The following is a 27936-nucleotide window of genomic DNA, read 5'->3' on the forward strand; positions in this document are numbered from 1 at the left end:
GATATGGCTGCAAGAAAGGCAAATGCTATTTTGGGCTGCATTAATAGAAGTATAGCTTCCAAATCCCATGAGGTACTGGTTCCTCTCTATTCGGCCCTGGTTAGGCCTCATCTAGAGTATTGCGTCCAGTTCTGGGCTCCACAATACAAGAAGGACGCAGTCAAGCTGGAGCGTGTTCAGAGGAGGGCAACCAGGATGATCAGGGGTCTGGAAACAAAGCCCTATGAAGAGAGACTGAAAGAACTGGGCATGTTTAGCCTGGAGAAGAGAAGGGTGAGGGGAGACATGATCGCACTCTTCAAATACTTAAAAGGTTGTCACAGAGGAGGGCCAGGATCTCTTCTCGATCCTCCCAGAGTGCAGGACATGGAATAATGGTTTCAAGTTAAAGGAAGCCAGATTCCAGCCGGACATCAGGAAAGACTTCCTGACTGTTAGAGCAGTACGACAATGGAATCAGTTACCTAGGGAGGTTGTGGGCTCTCCCACACTAGAGGCCTTCAAGAGGCAGCTCGACAACCATCTGTCAGGGATACTATAGGGTGGATTCCTGCACTGAGCAGGGGGTTGGACTCGATGGCCTTGTAGGCCCCTTCCAACTCTGCTATTCTATGATTCTATGATAAGGCAAATACAACTTGATAGTGTAACTGAAACTTGGTGGGATGACTCCCATGACTGCAATACAGCAACTAAAGGATATAACTTGTTAAAAAAGAATAGAAGGAATAGAAAGGGAGGCAGAGTTGCACTATATGTTAAAAATAGTTATCCCAGGACAGAAATTCAGGAGGATGAGCCTGGGAGCCCCATGGAGAGCATCTGGATTAAAAGAAATGGGGCAAGGAATAAAAGGATCATGATAGTCGGAGTCTACTACCGGCCACCCAATCAAGGAGAAGACGAGGGCGAAACCTTTGAAAAGCAAATTGCCCGTGTTTCAAGGAAGTGTGATGTTGTAGTAATGGGGGACTTCAATTCCCCCTATATCTGTTGGGAGACAAGTTCTGCCAAAAGTGGACCCTCAAAGAAACTCCTGACATGTGTGGCTTTCTCCTATGGAAAGTGGAGGAAGGAACTAGAGGATCGGCAATCCTTGACTTGATATTGACCAACAGGGATGACTTAGTGGATAAAGTGGCAGTTATGGGAACTCTTGACCACATCATACTTGAGTTCTTGATTTTAAAGGAAGCAAAAGCTGAGTGTAGCCATACGCTGGATTTTAGGAAAGTTGATTTTAATGAACTCAGAACTATGGGAAGTAAGGACCTATGAATCCAATGAGAAAAGGAGTCCAAGATGGGTGGGAGTTTTTTAAAAAAGGAAATTTTAAAAGCCCAAATTACAAACAATTCGAACAAGGAAAAAAGGTAGAAAAAAATAGAAGAAGCCACTGTGGCTTTATAAAAAGCTTAGAGAAAAATTGAAAAGAAAAAAAGGGCACATATATGAAGTGGAAGGAAGGCCAGGCTATAAAAGAGGAGCACAGACAGGCAGCAAAGAAGTGACGGAATGGCATCATGAAGGCTAAAGGTGAGAATGGGCTGAGGTTAAGGAAGGATGCTAAAAGCAACAGAAGAGCTTTCTCCAGGTATGTGCAGAGTAAAAGACAGAGGAAAGAAATAGTTGTTCAGCTACTCAATGAGGATGGCAAAACAACATAAAGAAGGAAGAGCTGAAATTCCACCTTCTAGGATCTTTCAAGAAGGCAAAGAGGGAGCCTTATCCAGAGGAATCCCATTCCTTACCCAGAGAGGCCAGGATCCCACGATTCTCCTCCATGACTTCTTTGTGCAGAGTCCTCTGGCCGGGATCCAGCAGAGCCCACTCCTCCTCCGAGAAATGCACGGACACCTCCTCAAAAGTCACTGGACCCTGAAAGCAAAAGAAGAATTGAGGTTCTCCTTACACATAATGTTGCAATCCATGAAGCCAAGGATAGCGAGGTCCTCCTTCTGAATGCCAGAGCTTCATGAGTGACATTCAAGGCCTTCCTAGCCACCATCTTGGAGAGGGCAAGGGGAAAGTGGCAGGTTCTACCAAGAACAAAGAGACGTGCAGAGGACAGAGGCACCCAGGACTCCCCTACCTGCCCAGGCTGTGCAGAAACCGCTTCCACTCCACTACAAAGCACAGGAGGCCTAGAAGGGCCCCCCAGGATCAGTTCACTCTCTCTGAGGGTTTTTCCACTCCCTGTGAGGAAGGCAAAGAATATGGGAAGGTAAGTTGACATTCTTAAGCATTTCCGTTTTCACTGGTGTACTGGAATATATGTTTGTCCTCATTACTAAAGAACATGTCTTTTTTGAGTACATAGAGAAAAAGAGTCTCTCTCCACCTGCAAAATCAGGCTCAAGTGGAACATTAAAGCAGTTCATGTACCTCAGGCGTGATTGAAGGGGGGAGGCGCTGGTGAAATAGGACCTACTAATCCTTACCCAGTGAGGAGGGTCCTCCATCACCCCCCTGCAAGATCCACCTGTCCGGTGGAGCCTTCTCTTCTTCACAGAAATCTGTGGGTGAACTGGCCAACTTCCCCTGCAGCTGGAACTGGAAGGGGGATCGCAGAGAGGGAAGGAGAGAAATGGGTCAGGTCAAGGCCAAGGGCAGCATTTCCAAATCAGTTTGCATTTCAGGGCTCCTTCTAAAGTTGATCTATCATCCAAATCACACAGATCACTATGCTGTATCTCTAACAGGGGAGCACATAGGGATGTGTGATTTGGGGCTGAGAGTTCAATCCTGGCATAAGCAAAGTGCTTGAACACCCTCCAAAATCCAGCCAGGAGGGAAGACAGAACCTCCCAGACATTCCCTGACATCACAGCAGTTTCGTGTCCACGGGTGCTATCCCCTCCTTCCCCAGAATTTCACTAACCCATTCATTTCTCCGGTGATTCTAAGAACCTAAGAAGAGCCGTTCTGGATTAGAACAAGGGTCCATCTAGTCCAGCATTCTCTCCCCACAGTGGCCCATCAGCTGTTGACCACAAACTCACAAGCAGGACATGAGTGAAACAGCACCCATTTTCCCCAGCAAATGTTAATTATCCTCCGAGGCGGGCCTGTTCTACACATTAAGAACAACTATACTAAGGGGGGCATTGAAAATTGGAGCATCCCTTCCTTAGAGGACATGCAAAAACAAGCTGAGAGAAGTGCTCTCACCTGCTCTTTGTCCTCTGCCTGGCTCAGGAGGAAGCCTTCTGCCAGGGCCACCGCCTGGGAGCTGGTCTCCGCTCCACATTCTCTGACCCAGCTCACCATCTCCGGGGGCAGGACAGCCAGGAACTGCTCCAGGACCACCAGGTCCAGCATCTCAGCTTTCGTGTTCCTTTCTGGCTCCAGCCACTGGCGGCAAAGGTGGTGAAGTCGGCTGCAAACCTCTCGGGGTCCTTTGGCCTCCTGGTAGCAGAAGTCCCTGAAGTGCTGGCGCTCCACTTCTGAGCTGGTGTTGCTCCCAGGCTGTTTCTCCTGCACTCTTTTTCCCCAGGGTTCTGCACTGTCCTCTTCCTTGATGTTGCAGGAGACATTTCCTGCTTCATGGCCAGCAAAGTTCTGCTCTTCCATCTTGATTCTCTTCTCCATCTCTGCTCCCACCAGGACTCAAAAGGTCTCCTTCCTTGGCTGCCAATTTCTCTCTTGAGGCAAGAACTGTCCTGTAGGAATGAAAATGGAGGCGCTGCATGGATTAGATACAGCTCTGGCCAACTTAATATCCAGGACCTGTCTCCGATGCGTCCCCACAACTCTGGTCCCACAGGAACCAGGCTCCCAGTTGAAAATGAGGTTCTGACTCTGCCCCAGTGGGAGAGAGAGAGGGGGTGTAACCAGAGGTGACTTAAAGCTATTCAAGAGCTCATTATGTTTGAAAGTGTATTTAAAACTTGATCAAGAAAACAGTGAATAAACAGGTCTGCTGATGAACCAGAGTTTCTCTCCCAATCCATTCCATGGCCTCCTTCTAAGCCCACTCTGTTCCAGCACTTGAACCCCAAAAAGGGACCTGAGTAACCATGATTTCTCCTGCCGCTTAGCATGTGGACAACAGGCTCACTTAATACATCAAAGAGCAAAGTACTAAAACAAATATGGTGAAATCAGCCTAGTTTCCCTGGGGGGCAAATTCTGTCTTTTCTTTTAGCGGGTCCTAATTAAAGCTCCCAAGGTTTATTTTGAAGGCAATGAGACTAAATTAAAGGGGGGGGGAATGCCCCATGGAACTTATTCACCCTGTTTAAAACAGGGAGGGGAAACAAAAGAAAATGCAATGCAAACATGACACCCTAAAAGCCTTTTGCCCACAATTGGGATATTCCTGCCCCCCCCCAACCAGGATCTTTCTGCTTCTGTCCCTCCCAGACCCCCCCTTTCTCCAGCCTTCCCTTCCAGGATCCCCTAATGAAGGGGAGGGCAGGAGGTGCAAGGCAGGGGTCTTCTCCAGGGACCCCACGTGGATCAGCCACCTGGGGGGCACGGGGCTCTGTCTCTCTCCCCACTCACCCACCCCCTGCTCCAAACCTGCCCTTGGCTCCCTCCCTTCTCTGCTCTTTCCACCCCTCCCCTTCACCTGGGACCCCCCTTGCCTTTTGCCCTCACCTGCTCCTCTGCAGGGGAAAAGAGGCTGCAGGTGGGACCCACGAGGCACGCTGGGACAGGGGGAGATCCCAGGCTCCTTTGCCATGGGGGGGGGGGCTGTGGAGCGGGAAGGGAGGGGCCTCATCCATCCTTTGCTCCAGGACCCAGCCCCCTCTTTAACCCTTAGATGGACTCAAACACTAGAGAGCCGCAGAGGCGAGGACCTGGGGGGGGGGGCTTTTCCAGTGGGGGGCTTTTATCCCCGCAGCAGCATCGCCGCCCCGCCTGCTCCTGGGGGCTTCGCGGGACCCAGGTCTCTCTTTGCACCATTGGTTTGTACGTTTATTGTTCTATGTATGGTTTTATCTGACGACTGGAGGAGGGCTAACGTTGTCCCTTCTTCAAACAGGGCAAAAAAGGAGGAACCTGAGAACTACAGACCAGTCAGTCTGACATCCATCCCTGGGAAAATTCTGGAGCAGATTCTAAAGAAGTCAATCTGTAAACACCTTGAAATCAATGCAGTGATTACTAGAAGCCAACATGGATTCGTCAGGAACAAATCCTGCCAGACTAATTTGATCTCATTTTTTGATCTAGTAACCTCCCTTGTGGACTGTGGGAATGCTGTGGACGTCATATATCTTGACTTCAGCTAACCTTTCGACGAAGTGCGCCATGATATCCTGATTCACAAACTAGCTAAAAGTGGGCTAGATGGAACAACTATTAGGTGGATTCACAGTTGGCTACAAAATCGGACTCAAAGAGTAGTTATATCCCTCCCAGCCCCCCCCCCTTTTCTCCTGCCTTCCCTTCCAGGATCTCCTAACGATGGGGAGCGCAGGAGGTGCAAGTCAGGGAGTCTCCTGGAGGGGCCCCAGGTGGGTCAGTCCCGGGGGGGGGGGCAGGGGGGCTTTGGCTCTCTCTCCCCACCCCCTGCCCTAAACCTGCCTTCCTGCCCCTGGCTCCCTCCCTTCTCTGCTCCTGCCCTGGGGGGTCTCTTTCCACCCCCTTTCCTCTCTACACCCCTGGGACCCCCTTGCATGTTGCACTCCTCTGCAGGGGAAAATAGGCTGAGGTTGCAAACTGCATGCAAACCTCACAGGCTGCTTTCCCAAGGTGGGGGAGGAGGAGGAAGTGAGTGCATTCAATCAGCCTGGGCTCTTCACGGGCCTCTCTAGGACCCAGCACACTCGTTCTTTTTAACCCTTAGATGGAGGCAACAGTAGAGAGCCGCAGAGGCTCCTCCGGGGGCTCCTGGCAGAGGCGCGGACCTGGGGGGCCTTTTATCCCGGGGCTTCGCGGGGTGCAGGGCGGCTCTTGGCACCATTGGTTTCCCTTTGGGCGCAGAAGGCAGCCTGCCACGTGCAGCGGATATTATGGGATGTCAGCAGCAATGTACAGCCTCTGCCTGCCTCCATCTTGAAATGTGGAGCCCAGAACTGGACGCAATACTCGAGATGAGCCTCACCAGGGCTGAATAGAGGGGGACCAGTTCCTTGGCATGAACCCCAACCCTTAACTCCTCCTTCCTTACTCTGACTCCCTACCTCAGACACTTCTTGAAATACAACCCATAACTTCAGACGTCTGATCTCAACTGACCCCCGCACATGTGCAAGGCAGTATTATCACTGTCAAAGCAAGCAGTAACGCATCTCCCATTTGTGTACACATGAGAACATCCTAAGAGCTGTTATAAATCAGACCAAGGGTCCCTCTAGTCCAGCATTCCATTCACACAAGCTGTCAACCCACAAGCCACATCACCCTCCGGCCCATGTTCCCCAGCAACTGGTGTATGCAAGCTTACTGCCGCTGATACTAGAGGTATTATTATTATTATTATTATTATTTATTTATATAGCACCATCAATGTACATGGTGCTGTACAGATAACACAGTAAATAGCAAGACCCTGCCGCATAGGCTTACAATCTAATAAAGTTGTAGTAAACAATAAGAAGGGAAGGAGAATGCAAACAGGCACAGGGAAGTGTAAACAGGCACCGGGAAGGGTGAAGCTAACAGTATAGAGTCAGAACAAACTCAAAGTTTAAAAGCTATAGGGAAAAGAAAAGTTTTTAGCTGTGTTTTAAAAGCTGTGATTGAGTTGGTAGTTCTCAGGTGTTCTGGAAGAGCATTCCAGGCATGAGGGGCAGCAGAGGAAAATGGACGAAGCCGAGCAAGGGAAGTAGAGACCCTTGGGCAGGCAAGAAGCATGGCATCAGAGGAGCGAAGAGCACGAGCGGGGCAATAGTGTGAGATGAGAGAGGAGAGATAGGCAGGAGCTAGACCGTGAAGAGCTTTGAAGGTCAACAGGAGAAGTTTATATTGGATTCTGGAATGAATTGGGAGCCAATGAAGAGATTTCAGAAGCGGAGTGACATGGTCAGAGCGGCGGGCCAGGAAGATAATCTTAGCGGCAGAGTGGTGGACAGAGACCAGCGGACTGATGTGAGACGAGGGGAGGTCAGAGAGGAGGAGGTTGCAGTAGTCCAACCGAGAGATAACCAGTGCGTGAACGAGAGTCTTGGCAGAAGAGACAGACAAAAATGGTCGAATCCTGGCAATATTATACAGGAAGAAACGACAAGATTTAGCTACTGCCTCGATATGAGGAATAAAGGAGAGCGAGGAGTCAAATATAAAGCCAAGGCTACGAGTTTCCTTGACCGGAGTAAGCGTGACATCGTTGACAGTAAGAGAGAATGAGAGGTGAGGAGAAGGTTTAGGAGGGAAAACAAGCAGTTCAGTTTTTGCCATGTTAAGCTTCAAGCGACGATGAAGCAGCCAAGCTGAGATATCTGAAAGACATGCCGAGATACGATCGTGAACATCAGGAGAAAGTTCCGGAGATGAGAGGTATAGTTGTGTGTCATCGGCATACAGGTGATATTGGAGGCCATGAGATTGAATAAGTTTACCCAAGGGCAGCATGTATAGAGAAAACAGCAGCGGGCCAAGCGGGTAGCACATAGCCATCAGGACCTTTGAAAGCCTTCTCCTCCAAGAATCTGTCCAACCCCCTTTCAAAGCCATCCAAATTGGTGGCCATCATTACATCTTGTGGTAATGAGTTCCATAGTTTAACTCTGTGCTGCGTGAAGAAGTCCTGATTTTGATCTCTCCTGAACCTCCCTCCGATCAGCTTCATGGGTTGACCCCATTGGGTTCTAGTATTTTAAGACCGGGAGAAAAATGTCTGCCTCAGGGGAGGGGATTGAGTGGAAATGTGTTGTGTTTACCTGTACCATATTGGGTACCCAAAGCAACAGTTAAACTGTAGTGTATTCTGTAGTGAACACTTGTATTTTCTCCACTTCTGTATCTGATTTTTCATTTTCTTTATAGACACTTAAGACTTCTTGTGTGGCATGTTTTCTTTGGTTTCACGAGTTAAAAGGGTTATCCACGGGTTTCCTGCTTATGTTTTAAAATATATTTTCAACCAGCCTAGTAACTCCAAGAGTTAGAGTTGAGGGAAATGCTCAATCTCCTTGTTATCATAGGCACTGAGTAAGGTGTCCCTGGAGAACATTTAGACTGACCCCAGCCACATAACACTATTCCCCCTTCTGAAGAGATCTGGACCTCAAAACTACTAAAAACAAACAAAGTGGCAGATCATAATTACCGTTTTCAATTGTCCAGTTGCTTCATGAGGCAGGTGCTCCTGCAGGCTCCCAAACGGAGGGACTAACAGGCCATAGAGCTGCCCGGCTCTGCCTGAAACCCAGCTTCACCACCCCCTGGCAGGTCCACGTTCTACAGCAACCGCTCTCAGCTGAACTTGACCCCTGGGTTTAATTCGCTGACCTTACCTGGCCTTGTGGGGAACTATAGGGGCAGGCAGAGGGTAAGTTGTAAGCAAGCATAATTTGTGACAAAGCACAAAATCAGCCACGGGGCATGTTAGATAAGGCATCATTTTTAGCATCCAATTTCCTGGCTTTGTGGAGTTTGGATGAAGGTGAGAAAGCCTTAACTACTGGTCTTTTAAACCAGCAGGGTTTTTTTTTTTTTTTTGATGATTGAAGATTCTTATCTTCCTGCTTCTGGGGGAAGACTGAGCCATGGTAAGAATTGAGCACTTCAGCCTTTTCTTGTCATCTGATGGCATGTGGCTCCAAATCCCCTAATGACCACTCCCAGGGGCTTCAGATAGAGGTTGAACAACATTGGTAACAAGATGGTAGCCTGCAGAACCCCATAGCTCAGTGGCCAAGGAATAAACACCCCATGTTAACTCTCTGGAATCGGGCCCCATATACAGGACTGGAACCACTGTACCACAGAGCCTCCGATGCCCATCTCACAGGGTCGATCCAGGAGAATGCCATGAGATGGAGTAGACTTAACACAGTTGCACTACCCTGTCGAGCAGGGCTGATTCAGTCTCGTAACTAGATCAAAACCCAGACTGGAATGGGTTTAGATATTCAGTATCCTTCAAGAGTGCCTACAGTTGCTTCCCTATGAAGGGGGGATTTGTGATTGGGCAGTAGTTGTACCACTCTTCAAATACTTTATAAGGTTTCACACAGAGGAGGGCCAGGATCTCTTCTCGATCCTCCCAGAGTGCAGGACACGGAATAACAGGCTCAAGTTAAAGGAAGCCAGATTCCGGCTGGACATCAGGAAAAACTTCCTGGCTGTTAGAGCAGTACGACAATGGAACCTGTTACATAGGGAGGTTGTGGGCTCTCCCACACTAGAGGCATTCAAGAGGCAGCTGGACAACCATCTGTCAGGGATGCTTTAGGGTGGATTCCTGCATTGAGCAGGGGGTTGGACTTGATAGCCTTGTAGGCCCCTTCCAACTCTGCTATTCTATGATTCTATGTCTCCTGGAGACTGGAACCACTCACCCACAAGGCTTCCATCTTGCCAGGACTCAGTTTCAGTGTATTTATTATTGCATTTATATAGCGCCAATAGCCAAAGTCTTCTGGGTGGTTCACAAAAATTTAAACCATGAAATACAATTTACAGCACAAGATTTTAACCACAATTTCTCTCTCTCGTGCAAGCCCTGAGTCATTACTGACTCTTGGAGGTATGCCAGTTTTTGCTGACTTTTTCTTGGCAGGCCTTATAGCGGGGTGGTTTGCCATTGCCTTCCCCGGCCGTTATTACCTTTCCTCCAGCTAGCTGTGTACTCATTTTACCGACCTCAGGAGGATGGAAGGCTGAGTCGACCCGAGCCGGCTGCCTGAAACCAGCTTCCGCTGGGATCGAACTCAGGCCGTGGGGAGAGTTTCAGCTGCAGAAACTGCTGCTTTACCGCTCTGCGCCACAGGAGGCTCAACCACAATTTAAGAGTATAAAAGTACAAGCAGAATAAAACCAAACAGCAGTACAGAGATTTAAAATTTTAAAACAGAAATGTTCAGAGACTAGGAGGCTGAAAGGCTAAAGTACTGGGGAAATACAAAAAAGGTCTTCACCTGATATCAGAAAGAGTATTATTTATTTATTTAATTTCTGTACTGCCCAATAGCTGAGTACAACATAGGTGCCAAGTGAACCTCTCTGGGAAGCTCATTCCACAGCCAGGGTGCCACTGCAGAAAAGGCCCTCCTCCTGGTAGCTTCCTCTCTCACTTCTTTGACAGGTGCTCACAGAGAAGGACCCCCAGGGATGATCTTAGGGTCCAGGCAGATACATATGGAAGGAGGTCTTCCTTCAAGTAACCTGGCAGCAAGCCGTTTAGGGCTTTGAATGTAAATATTTGAACTTTGAATCAGGCCTAGACTTGGACTGGCAGCCAGTGCAGATGGAAAAGTACTGGCTTAGAATCATAGAATAGGAGAGTTGGAAGGGGCCTATAAGGCCATCGAGTCCAACCCCCTGCTCATAATGCAGTCTCATGGGCCAGTCCCTTTTAAAGATCTTACAGCCCTGTTTTGGACTAGCTGAACTTTCTGGACCAGTTTCAAAGGCAGCCCCACGTATAATGCATTGCAATAATCCAACCGAGAGGTTGTCAGCACATGGATCACTGTAGCTGGGCTTCTCTGTCCAGATAAGGGCGCAGTTGGCAATTGGGCAGCTGGGGGCATCAGACACCTCGGCTGGAGCTGCGCTAACAACAGCGTGCAGCCTGCTGCAGAGACAAGTGATTCTGTCCTCAAAGTGCGAAGCAAAAAGGTCACAGCGGGTCTTTGCCAGGCAATGAGCCCCATTAGCTGGGAAGGGTATTAACACCCCACGGACCAAACAGAAGAGCTGCCCTGGACTGCTACTCAAGGACACAATAGAGGCTGCAAAATAAGCCTTCTTTGCTGTCCACAATGCCACTTAATAGGCACGTTACGTGCTCTGGAGTGTGTTCAGTCATCTTCGCTTTGTGTCTTACACCATTTGCACGCTAGCTAACATCCAGCCTATTACATCTACCGCAGCTCCCCAGAATACCAAGGAGCAGAGCAGGATCTACAGGGCTGGAGAGGGCACTCAGGGGCAATCACACCAATGGCTCTCCTCATTTCACTGTCCCACAGAGAGGCTAGAGCCCCGGCTGCTTCACCAGCCCTCTGGATTCCATTCCATTGGATTCCAAGTCTAGTGGGGCAGACCATCCAAATGGGATCTCCATCCCTGACAGAAGGAAGAAATGCAGTGAGTTCAAATCTCACCAGAAAATGATCTGACCATAATAATGGGTTACTTGCCCCCACCCCCACCCCAATCTTCAGACTGCCCATCTCACAACATGGATAGAAAACAAAGAGAAGAGTATGTTCTGGACTCCACACTCAGAGCACTAAAAGAGCTTTAATCCTGATTGAATTCTTTGAAGGAAATTACAATCTGTGCTCTGGCAAAAGCACTTTCCACATACAAAGCATTCATAGATCTTCTCACCTGTATGGATCATTTCAAGAGAGGGAAGGGGCAATCTGTGATTGAATTGCTTTCCGCACTCTGGGCTCTTTTATAGCTTCTTCCTTGTGTGAATACTTTGATGTTGCTTAAGGGTTGTGCTTTGAGCAAAGCTCTTTTCGCACTCTGAGCATTTGTAGGGCTTCTCCCCTATGTGAATTCTTTGATGTTGCTTAAGGGTTGTGCTTTGAGCAAAGCTCTTTCTGCACTCTGAGCATTCATAGGGCTTCTCCCCTGTATGTTTTCTTTGATGTTCACTAAGCTGGCCACTCTGACTGAAGCTCTTTCCGCACTCTGAGCATTTATAGGGCTTCTCCCCTGTGTGAATTCTTTGATGTCTCTTAAGTACTGCCCTCACAGTGAAGCTCTTTCCACACTCTGAGCATTCATAGGGCTTCTCCCCTGTATGTTTGCTTTGATGTAGTTTAAGGGACGTGCTGTGAGCAAAGCTCTTTCCACACTCTGAGCATTTGTAGGGCTTCTCCCCTGTGTGAATTCTTTGATGTGACTTAACATAGCTGCTCGAACTGAAGCTCTTTCCGCACTCTGAGCATTTGTAGGGCTTCTCCCCTGTGTGAATTCTTTGATGTGACTTAACATAGCTGCTCAAACTGAAGCTCTTTCCGTACTCTGAGCATTCATAGGGCTTCTCCCCTGTATGTTTTCTTTGATGTTCACTAAGCTGGCCACTCTGACTGAAGCTCTTTCCGCACTCTGAGCATTTATAGGGCTTCTCCCCTGTGAGAATTCTTTGATGTGTCTTAAGTACTGCCCTCACAGTGAAGCTCTTTCCACACTCTGAGCATTCATAGGGCTTCTCCCCTGTATGTTTTCTTTGATGTTCACTAAGCTGGCCACTCTGACTGAAGCTCTTTCCGCACTCTGAGCATTTATAGGGCTTCTCCCCTGTGTGAATCCTTTGATGTGTCTTAAGTACTGCCCTCACATTGAAGCTCTTTCCACACTCTGAGCATTCATAGGGCTTCTCCCCTGTATGTTTGCTTTGATGTAGCTTAAGGGACGTGCTGTGAGCAAAGCTCTTTCCACACTCTGAGCATTTGTAGGGCTTCTCCCCTGTGTGAATCCTTTGATGTGACTTAACATAGCTGCTCGAACTGAAGCTCTTTCCACACTCTGAGCATTTATAGGGCTTCTCCCCTGTGTGAATTCTTTGATGTGTCTTAAGTACTGCCCTCACAGTGAAGCTCTTTCCACACTCTAAGCATTTGTAGGGCTTCTCCCCTGTGTGAATTCTTTGATGTGACTTAACATAGCTGCTCGAACTGAAGCTCTTTCCGCACTCTAAGCATTTGTAGGGCTTCTCCCCTGTGTGAATTCTTTGATGTGACTTAACATAGCTGCTCGAACTGAAGCTCTTTCTGTACTCTGAGCATTCATAGGGCTTCTCCCCTGTATGTTTTCTTTGATGTTCACTAAGCTGGCCACTCTGACTGAAGCTCTTTCCGCACTCTGAGCATTTATAGGGCTTCTCCCCTGTGTGAATCCTTTGATGTGACTTAACATATCTGCTCGAACTGAAGCTCTTTCCACACTCTGAGCATTCATAGGGCTTCTCCCCTGTATGTTTGCTTTGATGTAGCTTAAGGGACGTGCTGTGAGCAAAGCTCTTTCCACACTCTGAGCATTTGTAGGGCTTCTCCCCTGTGTGAATCCTTTGATGTGACTTAACATATCTGCTCGAACTGAAGCTCTTTCCACACTCTGAGCATTTATAGGGCTTATCTTCAAAGTGAATTCTTTTATGAAAGTATTGAAATATTTTCTCTTCTCTGTGAAATGGTTGACATTTGGTAAGGTGAATCTTCTGAGTCTTTATATCCTGAGAGCTTTTCCTCTGTGCCTTCCTATTGTGAATCTTCCTATTACTTGGTTCTCCTAGTATTGGAGTTTTACGGACATCTGACCCTTCCAAAGAAATAGACTTGGTTCCCCACTTCTCTTCAGTTTCAGTTTGCCTTTTCTCGTTTATGCCATTTTCCTTGTTCTCCCTGTGATCACCTGCAAGAATAAAAACAGAAATCTTCCTGAAATCAAACCAAATAGTTTGCTGATTGGATTAACTGGATAAAAAAAGGAAAGGCAGATCCTTCCAAACATATTAAAGATCCCCTGATGTTCAAGCGAACTGACAACTTGCATGGCATTCTGCACTTTTATTTATATAGAATAGCTCTTACAAAATATCTCAAGCAATAAAGGAACATAAAACACTGTAAAAACAAAATGCATGTAAAAATCTGCCATTTTGTCCTAACTGATTATATAACTGGGAACTGGACAGAAGAATTCAACCCTCATGGCTCTTTTCAATGTCTCAGGGGCTTTGGAAACCGTCAGTCATGGCATCCTCCTAGACCATCTCGCTGGGTTGTACTATTGTCTTTAACAGACCTACATTTCAAAATGATTTTTGTCTTGCTATCTAGTTGTACCTCAAAATCGAAAGCAAACTGTTCTGGGCAGGCTTCTGAAAATGCCATAGTCTGCTCTCCGGTGCGTCCTCCATGGAGGACATTAAGATAATATCTGTAACGTCTTCAACGTTATGCAGATGCAATCATGGCAGCAAAGTAAGATGGGTTGGCAGCCATCACTGCCACAGAATCAGTCCATCAATGGGGTTCTGTGAATGTTTAGTCAGGTATTCGGAGTGTTTTCCTCCAGGTGCATTTTAGCCATCAAACGACATTGCCCTCAGCTCCGAAGGAAAATGTGAAGGTAGCAAAGCCTTTCAATTTGTCAAAGTGTGTTTCAGAGCAATCATATCAAGAGCCCAAGGCCTTGGAAGGACACTGCAGGAAACTCCCCTGGCACGCAAAGGGAACCCGCTGGATTCATTATTCTCCAGGGCCAGATCATCATATTCGATCCTCCTCCCTTGTGGAGGTTACAGGACTTGATCAGGTACTTTATCCCTTCATGACAACAGAATTGCCAAAGCTTCGTCTAGACATAGAATCATAGAATAGCAGAGTTGGAAGGGACCTACAAGGCCATGCAGGAAACGTGTGCATTTGGTTGTGGTTATGTGTGTGTTTTGTTGCCCGGGGGGGGGGCATATTTTGCACCAGTGGTTTTGGGGGGGGGGTTGCAACTGAGGATAGGAGGCACTGAAGTAGTGCCTCCTATCCTCAGTTTGCTCAAGGCTTCCTCAATGCAAGAATCCACCCTAAAGCATCCCGGACAGATGGCTGTCCAGCTGCCTCTTGAAGGCCTCTAGTGTAGGAGAGCCCACAACCTCCCTAGGTAACTGCTTCCATGGTTGTACTGCTCTAACAGTCAGGAAGTTTTTCCTGATGTCCAGCCGGCCGCAGATCATGGTGTCATTTGGTTTGGTTTCATGGCTCACTGTCACTCGCCTGATTGAGAGGTTTAATGGATTTTCCTGCACTCTGCAGTTGGTCAGACTAAATGATCCTTGTGGTCCCTTCCAACTCCAAAATTCTATGACTGTAAGAGTGCTCAGGAGGGGATATCAAAAGTCCAGGATTCACTACGGAGCCTTATATTGGGGACAAGAACACAAAGGTAAAAGGAAAGGAAGGGGTTGGATGTAGAGCAAAGTAATCTTATGTAAAGAGAGCAGAGAAATTGGGTAAGTTTAATAAACATGGCCTCCGATGTCCTACAACAAGCCATTGATGATGGGAGAAAACAGGTTGAATGTGAAATCCAAATATACCGTGGCAGGTACACTCCAATATGCATCAGTGAGACCTGCTGGGATAGGACTCAGGATGGGAAAAGAGCCATTGAAAGGGAGACCTTGTTCAAAGGGAGCAGAAGCCATTGTATTGGTAAGGAATGTAGATACCTGTTGGGAAGGCCATGCTTCTGAGGAAGGAGGGCATGTCGAAAACAATTAGGTAAAGATGTAGTGAGAAACAAGACTGTTATGGGTGTCACAGTATTGTCCAGGCCACCCAGGGAGTCAGAAGACATAGATGATGCTTTACTGGAAAACATGATCCAACATTCACATGGTGGTAATGGAGAATTTCAGCTCTTCTGGCGTCTTCTGGTAGTCTAACTCTCAGTTAGGTGAAAGAAGCAAAAGGTGGATTTGCTGTCCTGGACTTAATCGTAGCCAATGGGGAAGAACGTGTGGATAAAGTTAATGTGGCAGAAACTTTGGGAGAAAGTTGTAAGGAAGGGGTTAATTCATACATGGAATAGCTGTTCTTAAAAAAGGGGAAGAGTTGTTAAAGTGTCTTATTGTTATGATTTTAGGCCTGAATTGATAAGCCGCCAGCTAGTCGCCAGCTGCAAGTGGGCGGATGGGTACATCCTGGAACCGCTTGGGGGCCCAGGCCGGCTGGCCTTGGAGAAAATTAACATCTGAGGAGAAGTGCGAAATACCTCATCCAAGGAGGACCGGAGGGTGGGGGGAGATGGAGTGGAAATGGGGTTATAAAAAAGACCTCTTTGAAATGGGGCTTTTGTCCTGAGCTGGCAGAAACCTTGGCTGGGTGAAGTATGATACTGTATATAGTCTTTTAGTTTGCTGGATTTGGGGTTCAATATATATCTGCACGTGTTGTTTTATTTGCTAATCCTGTTTGCTTGCCTCTTCCTAATAAACTTTAGTTTGCTTAACCCTCACTATTGTGAGCCGTGTGCGTTATTCCGGGGATCTGTGCAAAATCCAGTGGAAAGCCAGTTGGCTAAGTCCAGTCTCCCTTACAAAAGTGACCATGTTATCTTCGAATCCATGACAGTGAGGGCTCTGAACAGGAAGCTTAGTTGGCATGTACATTGGACATTAGGAAACCCAATTACAAAAACTTCAGAGAAAGCTTGGGTCAGACCCCATAGCTAAAAATTATGAAGGAAAACTGAGTTCAAGAGGGATGGGACCTCTTGAAAACTTAAATTCCGAGGGCACAAGCACAAACTCATACTTCCACCTTCTAGGATCTGTCAGGAAGGCAAAGAGGGAGCCTTACCCAGCGGGGTCTCATTCCTTACCCAGAGAGGCCAGGATCCCACGATTCTCCTCCATGACTTCCTTGTGCAGAGTCCTTTGGCCTGGGTCCAGCAGAGCCCACTCCTCCTCCGAGAAATGCACGGCCACCTCCTCAAAGGTCACCGGACCCTGTAAGCAGAAGAAGAATTGAGGTTCTCCTTACACATAAAGTTGCAATCCCTGAAGACAAGGATGGTGAGGTCCTCCTTCTGAATGCCAGTTTCATGAGTGACATTCAAGGCCTTCCTAGCAGCCAACATGGAGAGGAGCAAAGGCTAAAGGGGCAGGTTCTTCCAGGACCAAAGAGATGTGCAGGGGATGGAGGCCCACAGGAGTCCCTTACCTGCCCAGGCTGCGCAGAAACCACTTCCACTCCACCACGAAGCGAAGGAGGCCTAGAAGAATCTCCCACAATCAGTTCACTTTCCCTACAGATTTTTCCACTTCCTGTGAGGAAAGCAAAGAAGGAGGGAAGGGAAGTTAACTTTCTTAAGCATTTCCGTTTTCATTGTTTTACAGGAATCACTGTTTGTCCACATTACTAAAGGACATGTCTTTTTTGAGTACCTAGAGAAAAAGAGTCTCTCTCCACCTGCAAAACCAGGCTCAAGAAGAACCTTAGAACTGGGCATGTTTAGCCTGGAGAAGAGAAGATTGAGGGGAGACATGATAGCACTCTTCAAATACTTCAAAGGTTGTCACACAGAGGAGGGCCAGGATCTCTTCTCGATCCGCCCAGAGTGCAGGGCACGGAATAACGGGCTCAAGTTAAAGGAAGCCAGATTCCAGCTGGACATCAGGAAAAACTTCCTGACTGTTAGAGCAGTACGACAATGGAATCAGTTACCTAGGGAGGTTGTGGGCTCTTCCCCACTGGAGGCCTTCAAGAGGCAGATGGACAACCATCTGTCAAGGATGCTTTAGGGTGGATTCCTGTATTGAGCAGGGGGTTGGACTCGATGGCCTTGTAGGTCCCTTCCAACTCTGCTATTCTATGATTCTATGATTAAAGCAGTTCATGCACCTCAGCTGTAATTGAGGGAGGGAGACCATGGTGAAATAGGTCCTACTAATCCTTACCCAGTGAGGAGGGTCCTCTGACACCCTCCTGCAAGATCCATCCATCCAGCTTCCTCTGTGTGATGCCCGGTGGAGCCTTCTCTGCCTCTGGGAAATCTGTGGATACTTTGGCCAACTTCCCCTGCAGCTGGAACAGGAATGGTGATCCCAGAGAGGGAAGGAGAGAAATGAGTCAGATCAAGGCCAAGGGAAGCGTTTCCCAATCGGTTTGTATTCCAGGGCTCCTTCTAAAGATGTTCTATGGTCCAAACCACACAGCTTGCTGTGCTGTGTCTGTGACAGGGGAGCACATAAGGATGTGTTTTCTGGGGCTAAGCGTTCAACCCTGGCATATGCAAAGCGCTTCAACACCCTCCATAACCCAGCCAGGAGGAAAGACAGAACATCCCAGACGTTTCCGGGACTAGTAGCCATTCATAGCCTTCTCCTCCAGGATTCTCTCTAACCTGTTTTAAAATATTCAAATTGTTGGCCGTCACTACATCTTGTTTTAGGGAACTGCATAGTTTAACTACGCACTGCTAGTTTAACTATCCTCCGACCAGGGCTTGATCTACACATTGGGGAGGAGGGGTCATTGGAAGTTGGGGCATCCCTTCCTTAGAGGACATGCAAAAAGAAGTTGAGGGAAGTATTAAGGACACAGTCCCTGTTAGTCATCAGGATGAAATGCTCTCACCTGCTCTTTGTTCTCCGCCTGGCTCAGGAGGAAGCCTTCTGCCAGGGCCACCGCCTGGGAACTGGTCTCCGCTCCACACTCTCTGACCCAACTCTCCACCTCCGGCGGAAGGACAGCCAGGAACTGCTCCAGAACCACCAGGTCCAGCATCTGAGCTTTTGTGTTCCTTTCTGGCTTGAGCCACTGGCGGCAAAGGTAGTGGAGTTGGCTGCAAACCTCTCGGGGTCCTTTGGCCTCCTGGTAGCAGAAGTCCCTGAAGAGCTGGCGCTCCACGTCTGAGCTGGTGTTGCTCCTAGGCTGATTCTCCAGCATTCTCCTTTCCCAGGGTTCTACACTGTCCTCTTCCTTGATGTTGCAGGAGACATTTCCTGCTTCAGGGCCAGCAAAGTTCTGCTCTTCCATCTTGACTCTCTTCTCCCTCTTTGCTCCTACCAGGACTCAAAAAATCTCCTTCCTTTGCTGCCAATTTCAGGCAAGGACTGTTCTGCAGGAATTGAAATCATAGAATCATAGAATAGCAGAGTTGGAAGGGGCCTACAAGGCCATCGAGTCCAACCCCCTGCTCAGTGCAGGAATCCACCCTAAAGCATCCTTGACAGATGGTTGTCCAGCTGCCTTTTGAAGGCCTCTAGTGTGGGAGAGCCCACAACCTCACTATTTTTATTTATTTTTATTTTATTTATTACATTTTTATACCACCCAATAGCCGAAGCTCTCTGGGCAGTTCACAAAAATTAAAACCATAATAAAACAACCAACATGTTAAAAGCACAATTACAAAATACAGTATAAAAAGCACAACCAGGATAAAACCACGCAGCAAAATTGATATAAGATTAAAATACAGAGTTAGAACAGTAAAATTTAAATTTAAGTTAAAATTAAGTGGTAAAATACTGAGAGAATGAAAAGGTCTTCAGCTGGCAACGAAAGGAGTACAGTGTAGGCGCCAGGTGGACTTCTCTGGGGAGCTCATTCCACAGTTGGGGTGCCACAGTGGAGAAGGCCCTGCTCCTAGTAGCCACCTGCCTCACTTCCTTTGGCAGGGGCTCACAGAGAAGGGCCCCTGTAGATGATCTTAAAGTACATATGGGAGGAGGCGTTCCTTCAAATAACCTGGCCCCAAACCGTTTAGGGCTTTAAATGTCAATACCAGCACTTTGAATCGGGCCCGGACCTGGAATGGCAGCCAATGAAGTTGTAAAAGGACTGGTGTAATGTGAACTCGCCTAGGTAACGGATTCCATTGTCGTACTGCTCTAACAATCAGGAAGTTTTTCCTTATGTCCAGCTGGAATCTGGCTTCCTTTAACTTGAGCCCATTATTCTGCATCCTGCACTCTGGGAGGATTGAGAAGAGATCCTGGCCCTCCTCTGTGGGACAACCTTTTAAGTATTTGAAGAGTGCTATCATGTCTCCCCTCAGTCTTCTCTTCTCCAGGCTAAACAGGCCCAGTTCTTTCAGTCTCTCTTCATAGGGCTTTGTTTCCAGTCTTCTGATCACCCTGGTTGCCCTCCTCTGAACTCCCTCCAGCTTGTCTGCGTCCTTCTTGAATTGTGGAGCCCAGAACTGGAAGCAATGGAGGCGCTGCATGAATTTGATACAGCTTTGGCCAACTTAATGCCCAGGACCTGTCTCCAATGGGACCCCACAACCCCAGTCCCACAAGAATCAGGCTCTGACTTGAAAATGAGGTTCTGACTCTGCCCCAATGGGAAAGATAGAGAGAAGGTGTAACCAGAGCCGTCTTAAGGGTATTCAAAGTGTGGGGAGGGAACGGGAGGGGTTATAGAATAGGTATGGCTGTGGGTTGTGCATTATAGAATAAATTAATAAAATGTTTTTTTTAAAAAAAACATTTTTAAAACAACAACAGAGCTCAATCTGTTTGAAAGTGGATTTTAAAACATTAGCAAGGAAACAGTGAATAAACACTGAATGAACCAGTTTCTCTCCCAATGCATCCCACGGCTCCCTTCTAAGCCTTCTCTGCTCCCAGCCCTTGAACCCCAAACCGGGATATGAGTGATTTCTCCTGACTCTCAGGATATGAGTATATCGGGCTCACTTAATACAGCAAAGAGGGATATACTAAAACAAATAGCTTGAAAGCAGCGTAGTTTAAAACAGGGAGAGAAAACAAAATGCAATGGGGAAATGGCACCATAATCGCTTTCTGCCCCCAGATGGGATATTCCTTCCCCCACCCTGGATTTTTCCACTTCTGTCCCTCCCAGATCCCCCCTTTCTCCCGCCTTCCCTTCCAGGATCTCCTAATAATGGGGAGGGAGGGAAGGAGGTGCAAAGTGGGGGGTTCCAGGAGGGCCCCCCAAGTGAGTCAGCCACCTGGGGTGCAGGAGGGCTCTGGGTCTCTCTCCCCACCCACCCCCTACCCCAAACCTGCCCCTGGCTCCCTCCCTTCTCTGCTTCTGCCCGGGGGGGGGGGGTCCTTCCACCCCCTTTCCTTCTCCTCCACTCCCTGGGACCCCCTTGCATCTTGCACCCACCTGCTCCCCTGCAGGGGGAAAAGAGGTTGCAGATGCAAACACCATGCAAACCTCCCAGGCTGCTTTCCTAAGGTGGGGGGGGGGGGGAAGGAGGAAGTGTGGGTCTTAATCCCCAGTGTGGGGCTCTTCACGGGCCTCTCTAGGACCCAGCCCGCTCGCTCTCCTTAACCTAGTGTGACCCTATGAAAAGGAGGCCAGGGCTCCTGTATCTTTAACAGTTGCATAGAAAAGGGAATTTCAGCAGGTGGAGAACCTGGTGAAATTCCCTCTTCATCACAACAGTTAAAGCTGCCCTCTTTTAAATCTGGTCACAGTATAGCTGCAATATAGCTCCTGCAGCTTTAACTGTTGTGATGGAATTTCACCAGGTGTGACATGCATACAAATGACCCCTGCTGAAATTCCCTTTTCTATGCAACTGTTAAAGATACAGGAGCCCTGTCCTCCTTTTCATAGGATCACCCTTTTTAATCCAATCAATCATCATTTCGCTCCCCTCCATGTCTGATTCTCCTTCCGCAGCCCAAGTTGGAGGGAGGGGGGGGAAATCGACCCAGAGTTCTCTCGCTAGCTCTGCCCCTCCTCCTCCTCCTCCTCCTCACACTCACACTCACTCTCTCTCTCTCTCACACACACACACACACATACAACTAAGGCAGACCTTCAGTGCTTCCTTTCCTCAGTTGCAACCCCCCCCCAAAAACCACTGGTGCAAAATACGCCCCCCCCCGGGCAACAAAACACACACATAACCACAACAAAATGCACACGTTTCCTGCATTTGTAGGGGGGTAAAAAATCAGTGAGCAAAGGAACTCAATCACTGCTTTCTGCCCCCAGATGGGATATTCCTTCTCCCACCCCGGATTTTTCCTCTTGTGTCCCTCCCAGACCTCCCCCGCATTTCTCCCGCCTTCCCTCCCAGGGTCTCCTAATGATGGGGAGGGCAGGAGGTGCAAGGCGGGGGTCTCCTGGAGGGCCCCCAAGTGGGTCAGTCCCATGGTGGGCGGGGGGGGCTCTGGCTCTGTCTCCCCACCCACCTCCTGCCCCACTGCCCTTGGCTCCCTCCCTTCTCTGATCCTCCCCTGGGGGGGGCTCCTTCCACCCCCTTTCTTTCTCCTCCACCCCCTGGGACCCCTTGCATTTTGCACCCACCTGCTCCTCTGCAGGGGAAAAGAGGCTTCAGGTGGGACCCACACACGAGGCCTGCTTGGGCAGGGGGGAAATCCCAGGCTCCTTTGCCATGGGGTGGGAGGGGGGAAGTGTGGGGCCTCATCCAGCCTTTGCTCTTCAACGGCCTCTATGCGACCCAGCAACCTCTCGATCCTTTTTAACCCTCTAGGCACCATTGGTTTCCTTTTGGGCGCAGAACGCAGCCTGCCACGTGCAGTGGATATTATGGGATGCCATCAGCATTGGACGCCCCACTGCCCCTCTGGGGCAGTCCCTCCCCCCCAGCATGAACCCCCTCCCCCCACCTCCCAGAACTTTCCCCCTTCCTCCCTCTGCCCCCTCCCTCCATCCCCCCCAAGGGAGTTTTGTCCCCCCCCCCCAAAGCCCTAAGACTTCCCCCCACTTGTGCCCAGAGGAGACCATCAGAGGAGCCCTGAGGCTGGATCAGGCCAAGGGCTGCCTTCACACAACTGGTCTACTGGCCTGCGGGACCACATTACGCCAGTCCTTTTAAATACTTTATTTATTTGCAATATTTATATACCGCACCCCATCAAAGACTTTGGAGTCGTGAACAAATAGAAGAATAAAAACGTATTAAGAATTACATTTAAAAGAACAGAGTTCTGATAAAAAACAGCCAGTTATTCAGGGAAAACTGTCTGGATCAACGTTTTCAGGAGGTGCTGGATGAAACACAACATTGGCGCTTGTCTGACTTCCAGAGGCAAGGAGCTCCAGAGGAAGGGGGCCACTACAATGAAGGCTCTTCTCCTGGTGGTCAATTGGGGGCATCAGACATCTCAACTGGAGCTGCGCTAACAACAGCGTCAAGCCTGCTGTGGAGACAAGTGATTTTGTCCTCACAGTGGGTCTTCGACAGGGACCCATTGGCTGGGGAGGGTGTTAACACCGTACAGACCACCCAGAAGAGCTGCCCTGGACGGCTACCCAAGGACAAAACGGAGACCGCAAAATAAGCCTTCTCTGCTGCCCACAATGCCACGGAATCGGGATGATTACATGCTCTAGAGGGTATTCGGTCATCTTCGCTTTGTGTCTTACACCATTTGCACGCTAGCTAACATCCAGCCTATTAAATCTACCGCAGCTCCCCAGAATACCAAGGAGCAGAGCAGGATCTACAGGGCTGGAGAGGGCACTCAGGGGCAATCACACCAATGGCTCTCCTCATTTCACTGTCCCACAGAGAGGCTAGAGCCCCGGCTGCTTCACCAGCCCTCTGGATTCCATTCCATTGGATTCCAACAGTCTAGTGGGGCAGACCATCCAAATGGGATCTCCATCCCTGACAGAAGGAAGAAATGCAGTGAGTTCAAATCTCACCAGGAAATGTTCTGACCATAATAATGGGTTACTTGCCCCCACCCCCACCCCAATCTTCAGACTGCCCATCTCACAACATGGATAGAAAACAAAGAGAAGAGTATGTTCTGGACTCCACACTCAGAGCACTAAAAGAGCTTTAATCCTGATTGAATTCTTTGAAGGAAATTACAATCTGTGCTCCGGCAAAAGCACTTTCCACATACAAAGAATTCATAGATCTTCTCACCTGTATGGATCATTTCAAGAGAGGGAAGGGGCAATCTGTGATTGAATTGCTTTCCACACTCTGAGCACTTTTATAGCTTCTTCCTTGTGTGAATACTTTGATGTTGCTTAAGGGTTGTGCTTTGAGCAAAGCTCTTTCCGCACTCTGAGCATTTGTAGGGCTTCCCCCCTATGTGAATTCTTTGATGTTGCTTAAGGGTTGTGCTTTGAGCAAAGCTCTTTCCGCACTCTGAGCATTCATAGGGCTTCTCCCCTGTATGTTTTCTTTGATGTTCATTAAGCTGGCCACTCTGACTGAAGCTCTTTCTGCACTCTGAGCATTTATAGGGCTTCTCCCCTGTGTGAATTCTTTGATGTGTCTTAAGTACTGCCCTCACAGTGAAGCTCTTTCCACACTCTGAGCATTCATAGGGCTTCTCCCCTGTATGTTTGCTTTGATGTAGCTTAAGGGACGTGCTGTGAGCAAAGCTCTTTCCACATTCTGAGCATTTGTAGGGCTTCTCCCCTGTGTGAATCCTTTGATGTGACTTAACGTATCTGCTCGAACTGAAGCTCTTTCCGCACTCTGAGCATTTATAGGGCTTCTCCCCTGTGTGAATTCTTTGATGTGTCTTAAGTACTGCCCTCACAGTGAAGCTCTTTCCACACTCTAAGCATTTGTAGGGCTTCTCCCCTGTGTGAATACTTTGATGTGACTTAACATAGCTGCTCGAACTGAAGCTCTTTCCACACTCTGAGCATTTGTAGGGCTTCTCCCCTGTGTGAATTCTTTGATGTGACTTAACATAGCTGCTCGAACTGAAGCTCTTTCCGTACTCTGAGCATTCAGAGGGCTTCTCCCCTGTATATTTTCTTTGATGTTCACTAAGATGGCCGCTCTGACTGAAGCTCTTTCCGCACTCTGAGCATTTATAGGGCTTCTCCCCTGTGTGAATTCTTTGATGTGTCTTAAGTACTGCCCTCACAGTGAAGCTCTTTCCACACTCTGAGCATTCATAGGGCTTCTCCCCTGTATGTTTGCTTTGATGTAGCTTAAGGGACGTGCTGTGAGCAAAGCTCTTTCCACACTCTGAGCATTTGTAGGGCTTCTCCCCTGTGTGAATCCTTTGATGTGACTTAACGTATCTGCTCGAACTGAAGCTCTTTCCGCAGTCTGAGCATTTATAGGGCTTCTCCCCTGTGTGAATTCTTTGATGTGTCTTAAGTACTGCCCTCACAGTGAAGCTCTTTCCACACTCTAAGCATTTGTAGGGCTTCTCCCCTGTGTGAATACTTTGATGTGACTTAACATAGCTGCTCGAACTGAAGCTCTTTCCGTACTCTGAGCATTCAGAGGGCTTCTCCCCTGTGTGAATTCTTTGATGTGACTTAACATAGCTGCTCGAACTGAAGCTCTTTCCGTACTCTGAGCATTCAGAGGGCTTCTCCCCTGTATATTTTCTTTGATGTTCACTAAGATGGCCGCTCTGACTGAAGCTCTTTCCACACTCTGAGCATTTATAGGGCTTCTCCCCTGTGTGAATTCTTTGATGTGTCTTAAGTACTGCCCTCACAGTGAAGCTCTTTCCACACTCTGAGCATTCATAGGGCTTCTCCCCTGTATGTTTGCTTTGATGTAGCTTAAGGGACGTGCTGTGAGCAAAGCTCTTTCCACACTCTGAGCATTTGTAGGGCTTCTCCCCTGTGTGAATCCTTTGATGTGACTTAACATATCTGCTCGAACTGAAGCTCTTTCCGCACTCTGAGCATTTATAGGGCTTCTCCCCTGTGTGAATTCTTTGATGTGTCTTAAGTACTGCCCTCACAGTGAAGCTCTTTCCACACTCTAAGCATTTGTAGGGCTTCTCCCCTGTGTGAATTCTTTGATGTGACTTAACATAGCTGCTCGAACTGAAGCTCTTTCCGTACTCTGAGCATTCATAGGGCTTCTCCCCTGTATATTTTCTTTGATGTTCACTAAGATGGCCGCTCTGACTGAAGCTCTTTCCGCACTCTGAGCATTTATAGGGCTTCTCCCCTGTGTGAATTCTTTGATGTGTCTTAAGTACTGCCCTCACATTGAAGCTCTTTCCACACTCTGAGCATTCATAGGGCTTCTCCCCTGTATGTTTGCTTTGATGTAGCTTAAGGGACGTGCTGTGAGCAAAGCTCTTTCCACACTCTGAGCATTTGTAGGGCTTCTCCCCTGTGTGAATTCTTTGATGTGACTTAACATAGCTGCTCGAACTGAAGCTCTTTCCACACTCTGAGCATTTATAGGGCTTCTCCCCTGTGTGAATTCTTTGATGTGTCTTAAGTACTGCCCTCACAGTGAAGCTCTTTCCACACTCTAAGCATTTGTAGGGCTTCTCCCCTGTGTGAATTCTTTGATGTGACTTAACATAGCTGCTCGAACTGAAGCTCTTTCCGTACTCTGAGCATTCAGAGGGCTTCGCCCCTGTATGTTTTCTTTGATGTTCACTAAGCTGGCCACTCTGACTGAAGCTCTTTCCGCACTCTGAGCATTTATAGGGCTTCTCCCCTGTGTGAATTCTTTGATGTGTCTTAAGTACTGCCCTCACATTGAAGCTCTTTCCACACTCTGAGCATTCATAGGGCTTCTCCCCTGTATGTTTGCTTTGATGTAGCTTAAGGGACGTGCTGTGAGCAAAGCTCTTTCCACACTCTGAGCATTTGTAGGGCTTCTCCCCTGTGTGAATCCTTTGATGTGACTTAACATATCTGCTCGAACTGAAGCTCTTTCCACACTCTGAGCATTTATAGGGCTTATCTTCTAAGTGAATTCTTTTATGAAAGTATTGAAATATTTTCTCTTCTCTGTGAAATGGTTGACATTTGGTAAGGTGAATCTTCTGAGTCTTTATATCCTGAGAGCTTTTCCTCTGTGCCTTCCTATTGTGAATCTTCCTATTACTTGGTTCTCCTAGTATTGGAGTTTTACGGACATCTGACCCTTCCAAAGAAATGGACTTGGTTCCCCACTTCTCTTCAGTTTCAGTTTGCCTTTTCTCGTTTATGCCATTTTCCTTGTTCTCCCTGTGATCACCTGCAAGAATAAAAACAGAAATCTTCCTGAAATCAAACCAAATAGTTTGCTGATTGGATTAACTGGACAAAAAAAATTTGGTTGGAAAGGCAGATCCTTCCAAACATATTAAAGATCCCCTGACGTTCAAGCGAACTGACAACTAGCATGGCATTCTGCACTTTTATTTATATAGAATAGCTCTTACAAAATATCTCAAGCAATAAAGGAACATAAAACACTGTAAAAACAAAATGCATGTAAAAATCTGCCATTTTGTCCTAACTGATTATATAACTGGGAACTGGACAGGGGGAATTCAACCCTCATGGCTCTTTTCAATGTCTCAGGGGCTTTGGAAATCCTCAGTCATGGCATCCTCCTAGACCATCTTGCTGGGTTGTACTATTGTCTTTAACAGACCTACATTTCAAAATGATTTTTGTCTTGCTATCTAGTTGTACCTCAAAATCGAAAGCAAACTGTTCTGGGCAGGCTTCTGAAAATGCCATAGTCAGCTCTCCGGTGCGTCCTCCATGGAGGACATTAAGATAATATCTGTAACGTCTTCAACGTTATGCAGATGCAATCATGGCAGCAAAGTAAGATGGGTTGGCAGCCATCACTGCCACAGAATCAGTCCATCAATGGGGTTCTGTGAATGTTTAGTCAGGTATTCGGAGTGTTTTCCTCCGGGTGCATTTTAGCCATCAAACGACATTGCCCTCAGCTCCGAAGGAAAATGTGAAGGTAGCAAAGCCTTTCAATTTGTCAAAGTGTGTTTCAGAGCAATCATATCAAGAGCCCAAGGCCTTGGAAGGACACTGCAGGAAACTCCCCTGGCACGCAAAGGGAACCCGCTGGATTCATTATTCTCCAGGGCCAGATCATCATATTCGATCCTCCTCCCTTGTGGAGGTTACAGGACTTGATCAGGTACTTTATCCCTTCATGACAACAGAATTGCCAAAGCTTCGTCTAGACATAGAATCATAGAATAGCAGAGTTGGAAGGGACCTACAAGGCCATCGAGTCCAACCCCCTGCTCAATGCAGGAATCCACCCTAAAGCATCCCGGACAGATGGCTGTCCAGCTGCCTCTTGAAGGCCTCTAGTGTAGGAGAGCCCACAACCTCCCTAGGTAACTGCTTCCATGGTTGTACTGCTCTAACAGTCAGGAAGTTTTTCCTGATGTCCAGCCGGCCGCAGATCATGGTGTCATTTGGTTTGGTTTCATGGCTCACTGTCACTCGCCTGATTGAGAGGTTTAATGGATTTTCCTGCACTCTGCAGTTGGTCAGACTAAATGATCCTTGTGGTCCCTTCCAACTCCAAAATTCTATGACTGTAAGAGTGCTCAGGAGGGGATATCAAAAGTCCAGGATTCACTACGGAGCCTTATATTGGGGACAAGAACACAAAGGTAAAAGGAAAGGA

At 47.9% G+C, this 27936-nt stretch overlaps 3 protein-coding genes and 1 pseudogene across 3 annotated transcripts in view; 1 reads left to right on the plus strand and 3 right to left on the minus strand.

The window, feature by feature from the left end:
• Positions 1-16827, minus strand: part of LOC134396430 (zinc finger protein 239-like) — a 193426-nt gene extending 176599 nt beyond the window's left edge. The window contains exon 1 of the mRNA XM_063122932.1: positions 16803-16827. The gene's annotated coding sequence lies outside the window, so the exon portion shown is untranslated. The remainder of the gene's footprint in view (positions 1-16802) is intronic.
• The window catches only part of LOC134396301 (zinc finger protein 420-like), a 207773-nt gene extending 190936 nt beyond the window's left edge, over positions 1-16837 (minus strand). The window contains exons 1-3 of the mRNA XM_063122740.1: positions 16803-16837; positions 16462-16588; positions 3172-3662 (exon numbers count right to left, since the gene is read on the minus strand). Coding sequence (XP_062978810.1) covers positions 3172-3591 — 420 coding nt within the window. The 5' untranslated portion in view covers positions 3592-3662; positions 16462-16588; positions 16803-16837. The remainder of the gene's footprint in view (positions 1-3171; positions 3663-16461; positions 16589-16802) is intronic.
• Positions 1-27936, plus strand: part of LOC134396268 (uncharacterized) — an 853762-nt gene that overhangs the window by 713222 nt on the left and 112604 nt on the right. The window lies entirely within an intron of this gene.
• Positions 11241-27936, minus strand: part of LOC134396487 (zinc finger protein 850-like) — a 637841-nt pseudogene continuing 621145 nt past the window's right edge.

The sequence above is a fragment of the Elgaria multicarinata genome, chromosome 3, assembly GCF_023053635.1.
Source record: "Elgaria multicarinata webbii isolate HBS135686 ecotype San Diego chromosome 3, rElgMul1.1.pri, whole genome shotgun sequence".
Taxonomy (NCBI): Eukaryota; Metazoa; Chordata; class Lepidosauria; order Squamata; family Anguidae; genus Elgaria; species Elgaria multicarinata.